The sequence below is a fragment of the Eucyclogobius newberryi genome, unplaced genomic scaffold (assembly GCF_026437365.1).
Source record: "Eucyclogobius newberryi isolate DKJ021-1_F unplaced genomic scaffold, fEucNew1.0.hap1 SCAF_22, whole genome shotgun sequence".
Classification (NCBI taxonomy): domain Eukaryota; kingdom Metazoa; phylum Chordata; class Actinopteri; order Gobiiformes; family Gobiidae; genus Eucyclogobius; species Eucyclogobius newberryi.
Window position 1 is genome coordinate 25,213,364 of NW_027315857.1, and position 7,340 is coordinate 25,220,703.

General features: G+C 40.1%; 1 protein-coding gene across 1 annotated transcript; it reads left to right on the forward strand.

Moving 5' to 3' along the window:
- Positions 1–542: 542 nt before the first annotated feature.
- vbp1 (von Hippel-Lindau binding protein 1) lies at positions 543–6,975 on the forward strand. The gene is made up of 6 exons (XM_072458850.1): positions 543–694; positions 2,177–2,301; positions 3,547–3,613; positions 3,715–3,813; positions 4,909–5,047; positions 5,827–6,975. Exons 1-6 carry the CDS (start codon positions 614–616, stop codon positions 5,901–5,903), a joined length of 588 nt encoding a protein of 195 aa, XP_072314951.1. The 5' UTR covers positions 543–613; the 3' UTR covers positions 5,904–6,975.
- The last annotated feature ends 365 nt before the right edge of the window (positions 6,976–7,340 follow it).

A 7,340-nucleotide genomic window follows, 5' to 3' on the forward strand; every position in this document is an offset into this window, starting at 1 on the left:
TATGTTGCACAAAGTTCATGTTTGTGAATTCTGTTCTTTGACAAAGGCAATAAACCATTTCTGATTCTGATTTCTTCTTCTTCTTTGGTGTTTTATGGCGGTTTGTTGTTGTTGTTGTTGTTGTTGTTGTTTTATGGCGGTTTGTATCCACCGTGTTACATTACGATGCCAGACTTTATTCTTTAGACTTTTTGTTTTCTGTCTCTTCTGTTCTGTGAAGCACTTTGAAGTCTGTGTTCCATAAATGAAACTTGCCTCAAGCCATTCTGTGAAATCCTTGCTCTTTTTATGATCAAAGTAGATTCTAATATTCAAACAAACAAACATTTTGCGTAAAAGACCCTTTTTTTAAATTATCAAATTACATTATACATTTTACATTCAAGACAGAAAAAAAAAGTTAAAAGGATTATTACAATTACAGTTACATATCAAAAACATTTAATGATATACAATTTTCATAGGTAGTATCATAGTAATTGCTGCGTAAAGCTCTTTCCTCTTCCTTGACGCGATCCCGTGACGCGCTGACGTGATGACGCAGTGACGTGATGACGCACTGAGGCACGGACAGACTTGTGCGTAAAGAAGGAGGGCGCGGCTTCTCTCCAAGATGGCCACGACCATAGACAACAGCAATGCCGCACTGGCGACCAAGAGAAAGCACCTGGGCATCCCGGAGGCCGTGTTTGTGGTGAGTGCAGAGCCGCTGGTGTGCAGCGGCCCGCGGCTCCTGGGGGCCCCGGGCCGCGGAGACCCGCCCCGGGGCCGCTTGTCCAGCGAAAAGCCGCTGGTTAGCACGGAGAAGCTAACGGGGCTAATGCTAACGGTGTCTGACGCCTGTTCACGTCCGTCTGAGGAACACGAGGTCTGACTGTGAGAAGCACCACCGCGGTGTAGATGTGAGAAGCACCACCGCGGTGTAGATGTGAGAAGCACCACCGCGGTGTAGATGTGAGAAGCACCACCGCGGTGTAGATGTGAGCTGTGAGAAGCACAGGAACATGAGTGTGAGGGGATTGTCCTTAAACATGTGACGTTTTCTAAAAAAAACTCTCATTCTTCTGTTTTGATTCTGACGCGCACTTTTATCGACCTTTATAAGCCAAGTCTTTATTTGTCCCACAATGGGGAAATTCTAGTGTTGCAACACAAAGTAGGTACAGAAGTAAACTCACTGGGCTGAGGTTTGAAGGCGGCGGCGGGACATCCGCGGCACTACACGGTAGTGAAAAGTACTAGTAAGATAAGATAAGATATTCCTTTATTGTCCCACATGGGGAAATTTCATTGGTGCAACGCAGGTAGATCCAGAGGTAGATCCAGAAGAACAGATCACTTATAGGAAGTCTGAAAAACACTTTCAGTAGAAGATCTCCTATAAATAAATAAAAACTCCCATAGACAAATAAATAAATACCATTGCATGTGATCCCGACAGTAATTGCACATGAATATGTGTCACGACAGCACATAGATAAGATCACGGTGCAGCGAGCGCCTGCTGCTGTGGTCTCGATACCTGCTGGTCTCTTTTGAGCTTTGCCAAACCCTCAGTGAGAACACTGCAGATCACTTCTAAACACTCTTATAATACTCTTATAATACTCTTATAATACTCTTATAAAACTTTTATAATACTCTTATAATACTCTTATAATACTCTTATAAAACTTTTATAATACTCTTATAATACTCTTATAAAACTTTTATAATACTCTTATAATACTCTTATAAAACTCTTATAAAACTCTTATAATACTCTTATAATACTCTTATAATACTCTTATAAAACTCTTAATAACAACAATACTGACACTCTTTTTACAGCTGTTACATGAACAGAGAAGATTGAATAAACAGTATTGCACATGAATTTGCGCCGACCGGAATGTATTTTAAATGTGAAACGTGTTTATTTTTTTCATATATATTTATTTTTTAAAAACATAGAACAAGGACTAAGCGACAACAGAACCGAATAAAAAAACCTGAAACACACAGAGCTGGACCTGGGAGAAGGAATTCCAGCATCAAATTTAAAATAATCCTCCCATTTTGTCCATTCTTGTTTCTCCGTCTGCTTACACGATCCCCCCGCGGCCTCTTTCTCGCCACTCTTGTCCCTCATGTTGACGTTCTTCCGCCCCCTTGTGGTGCGGGGGTCTCTGCGCAGGAGGACGTGGACACGTACATGAAGCAGCCCGGCAACGAGACGGCCGACTCTGCGCTGAGGAAGCTGGACGAGCAGTACCAGAAGTACAAGTACATGGAGCTCAACCTGTCCCAGAAGAAGCTCAGGTCAGACGCACTCCGGCCACTTCCTGTTGTGTTTTGGTTCAATTGTAGCTCGAGACGCTCGATTTATGAATATTTTCTGTCTTTTTCTCGCTCCTTTTTGCAATTTTTTTGTTAAAACATTTCTCGAGGCTTGAATATGAATAGTTTTTTGTCTTTTCCTCGCTGCTTTTTGTCATTTTTTTGTTAAATTGAAGCTCTAGATGCTTGAATTTCGAATATTTTCAGTCTTTTCCTCGCTCCTTTAAATTTTTTTTAATTCTAGCTCTATGAATATTTTTGACAGTGTTTTTTATCCTGTTATTCGTAAAGCAGTTATGATTAATATTACAGTTTATTGTGCTATTTTCTGTCTTTTCCTCGCTCCTTTTTGTATTTTTTGTTAAATTGTAGCTCGAGACGCATGAATTATGAATATTTTCTGTCTTTCGTCCGTTTTGCTATTTTTTTGGTTAAATTGCACCTCTAGAGGCTTGGTTGGTGTATATTTTTTGACTGTTTTTGCTGAATTGTCCTGCGTTAGTTATTTGTGAAGCAGTTAGAATATTCCAGTTTACTGTGGTATTTTCTGTCATATCGGACTTCGTAAAGTATAATAATGAAGTAGTGAGAACAACACTGCGACAGACTCGTCACAAACGTGATCGTTTCGTTTGCGTTGCGGTTCCTTTTGGTGCCTGCGTGTTTGAATAATGCCTCCGACTTTTAAAATCAAACAGACAAAAATTACAATTTCACTTGAATTCAACGGTCCAGAATGTTTTATCTGGAAAATCACACCAATTTTAATAAATGGTTTTGTAGCTCACGATTGTCGTTGACCTGCTTCTTTTACGCTATAATGTCAGAGCAAAACACTGTGAAAATGTGGGAAATGCGGTCGACAATAAAGCACAAATCTAATATTTTTTAGATATTAATAATGTAATAAAGCATGAGGTTATGTGCCAGTTTTTCATGTGGAATAGCTCCGTATTGACAAAGATATTGAGCATAATCCAGATGCATTTTAACTGTTAAAAGTTAAATCGTAGCAGAGAACGGTCTAAACCCGAGCTGTAAATGTGCGGTTTTCATTTTATATCATGATTTACTCTCTCCTGACTAACTTTACTTGTATATTTTCTTTGTGATACATCATCAAACTCACAAAAGCTGCAGCGCTGTCGAGAAACGTCTGGAAAGAACGCCCGAAACGCCCGCGCAACATCCAAACTCATCGTGTGTTTGTTTGTTTGTTGTTTGCAGGTTGAAAAATCAGATTCCCCAGATCACGCAGACTCTGGAGATCCTGCGGCACATGCAGAAGAAAAAGGTTTGTGAGGAAGAGGCTTAACGTCGTGTGAAAGGTTCAAACGGACCTTTGAACCCTGTGTAAATGTGACGAATAATAACTCCTTGATCTCCGTCGCCTAGGAGACCACGGACCCAATGGAGACGCACTTCCTGTTGGCCGATAACGTTTACTGCAAGGCCTCCGTCCCTCCCACCGAGAAGGTCTGCTTGTGGCTCGGGGTGAGTGTTTCCATGGAGACGCTGTGTCTTTGCCGGCGTTCATTCACTCTCGGGTGCAGTGTTTGCCCCAGGATTTCAGAAGGGAGAAGTGGGATTTAAAAACATGGCAAGCCTCCCGACAAAAAGGTCGGCACTAGCACATGGACGCCATCGGAACGGAAGTTAGAGAGTCCAACATGGCGGCCCTCGTGGCGGCCCAAATCACTTGCGGTTAGAGACAAGGTGTCGTCACCATTTTGCGACACCTGGTGGTGAGGGAGGTACATTTACTGTCTCGTAGACCTGGCGGATAAGGACATGGTGGTGTAGGAGATCATGGGTACAAATCCTTCATGGAGAACATTTTATTTTGAGATTAAACTTTTTAAACTTATAGATTGCACAGGTGAGCAAACATTTACATTTTTTTCTCCTAACTACTACAAAAACTTGGGGTTAGAGGTTAACCCAAGAGAAAATTATTGCCTGAGCTGTAACGGTCTGGTGGCCGCCATGTTGTCGCCGCCATGTTGGATTTGTCCCGATGCCGTCCATATGCTAGTGCTGACCCCAACAAAAAGGGCACATAGCTACACCTTAAAAGAGGCACACAAACAAATGAAGAATTGTATAACTTTATCAACAACTATGTATTTATTTACATGCTGTGTTTGTGGTGGGTAGTGCAACAAGTCCAGAAGATCGAGAAGTGCTGTGAATTTGGTGACCCTACATCCAATAATAAAAAAGCTGTACCGTTATCGCCGGCCACTGTATCGTATTTTACAGTATTTCTGTGGTGAACCACGACCTGCACAGACTTAATATGAAATACACACGTTTTGAATCAGCAAAACCGAATATGTCAAATGTTTAAATATATTAAAAAACGACTCGCTGTGAGATATCGGTACAGCGGCCGGCGATATCGATTATCCAATCAGAAAGCGGAATCGGCTCCTCGCTTCTGCCCGATCCCACCACCGTAATAAACTAAACGTGACGGATAATAAACTCTCGCGGGGTTAGTTTGAGTGTAATGGCTCTTCTAAACCAGTGGGGGCGCACACCTGGACTCACTTCTTGATCTAAACCCTGCGTCGTCTCCTCCTCCAGGCCAACGTGATGCTGGAGTACGACATCGACGAGGCCCAGGCGCTGCTGGAGAAGAACCTGTCCACCGCCTCCAGGAACCTGGAGACCCTGGAGGACGACCTGGACTTCCTGCGGGACCAGTTCACCACCACCGAAGTCAGTATCCTTCCACCACCGGGCGATAAACGCGCCCGCAACACGGAAGCTGGCGATCTGAGAATATGCAAAGTACATCGTCAAAATGTCGACGCCCTTTTTGTACCTCGACTCTATTCAAAGTGTTTCTAATGTTCTAGTTTGACTAAAAAAATATAAAAATGTGTGTTTTTGTGAAATAAAACACAGTATTTTCCGGACTATAAATTGCACCTTTTTTCATAATTTTGGCCGGGGTGCAACTTATACTAATATTTATACTCTGGAGCGACTTTTATGTGATTATTTGTTATTTTCATACTCCAGTGTAACTTATATATGTATTTTTCTTCTATTCTACATTTTTTGGCTGGTGCGACTTATACTCCAGAAAATGCGGTATTTTTTTCACAAAAACTGTTAAAATGATTTTTTATTCCAGTTTGGCAATTTTTCAAAAAGCTTTTTATTTGTTTTTTGTTCGATGTGATGTGTGTGTGTGTGTGTGTTTCTTTCCCCGCTGCTCTTGAACAAATAAGCGGTTCTTTTAATCTTATTTTTCTAAGAGCCAATTTAAAATAAAATAAACTTGCAGTAATATTTCAAATATATTTTTGCACTTGTGTTTAAAAATGAATAATAATTAATTAACCACAAAATTGAAAATATACCTCTTTATTCTCACTTACACTGCAAGTTTATTTAATTTAGTCTGTTCGATTCTTATTGAAGAGCTGTATTTTAAGTAAATCTATGACTTCAGCGACAATGCAGTGTTTTCCCTTTAACCTAAACCTTCCTCAGACATGGCACGAGTTTACAACTGGGACGTGAAGAGACGAAGCAAAGAAAACCTCCTCAAATCCGTGGAAAAGTCTTAATCATGACACAAATCGCACGCACACCATTTCTGTCAAATAACGGCTCCGAAATCGCATGTTCCTCCAACTCTGAGCTGAAAAGACTCTGAATCCATTGTCTAAAGTCTTAACTGTCAAGATGTTATCTTTTGCCTGGAACGCTCCACAGTACGACATTAAACTCATCTATTTTATATATTTATGCTTGTATTAGAGGCTAGATGTCGCTAAAAAAAGGAAAGGGGAGAAAACCTGCCCCTGTGGCAAACCGTGTCATTTGCTGCAATAATGAATCGACTAATTGTGACTTGACTGAGAAATAATTGCAATTTTATTTTGATAATCGAAACTGTTCTCTGGACTTTAAAGACTCTAAAACGTGTACGAAAAGCGCTTTTATAACGAAGACTGTGGCGTTATGAAATCAAAAACAATAAACAATTCCTGATGGTTATTAATGATACTCTTTGTCTATCTAGAACTCTTCGATCACCATATTTCAACTGTTATTTGGTTAAAAATGTCTTGACGTACAATAGGAATAATCTTTTGACTGTCGGCTACTGAAATAATGGTTAGTTTAACGCTGTAATAGATGTAGTTAATGCAACACTGTGGAACATCGTAGGCGAAGCAAACAACGTGCATCGTTTCAAATGGACTTGGACCCAAAAACCCCTTTAGATTTGAATTCAGTGTCTTTAAAAGTCCAGCTCAAATCACGTTACTATAGTTGTTTTTTCTTAGTTACTTTTTAAAATATTTTTTCAAGTAAAACAGAAAATGCTACGAGGTGATTTTTGTATCGTTTTAATGCGTTCAAAAGACAATGCTCACTTTTCATGTCTTTTATTTTCTTCTTTCTGCTGATTTTTTTTTTTCTTCAACGTTTATATTTCAGTTTCAAGTTTAGTTCCAAACCCGAACTCACACTGAATATTCTAGTTTGTTTGTGTTGGATTCTCTACATTTTGCCGTTTCTCTGGTTCTTTCACCTCTTCTCTCTCTTCTGTCTGCTCTTCTTTCTGCCGCTGTTCAAACTATTTATTTGTCTCATCAAAACAAGAATGAAGTAAAAGAACGTTTGAGCAAAAGCGATCAAAACCTCGTCCTGTTGTTTTTTCTGAACAATTGTGTCTGTTATTGGTTTTGAAAGAACGATACGTTAAAAGGCATTAAAATAAGGTGATTTTTTTCATTACAAAACTGCAGCTTTTTGTGGTGTTCCTGGTCAGCAGTGGTCAGGATCAGGTGATTTCTGCTCCAATCGCAGCGCTCAGTTCTGTTCTGAGCGACGCCATATCACTGTGTTTTGCCTTTCACACATCAGCTTTGGTTGTCTTGGTCCCGTCGGCAAGTCAAGTTTATTTGTAGAGCACATTTCATACACAAGGCAATTCAAAGTGCTTCAAAAGAGGGGAAAAAAGCATTCATTTCACAAAGAAATTACAAGAAATA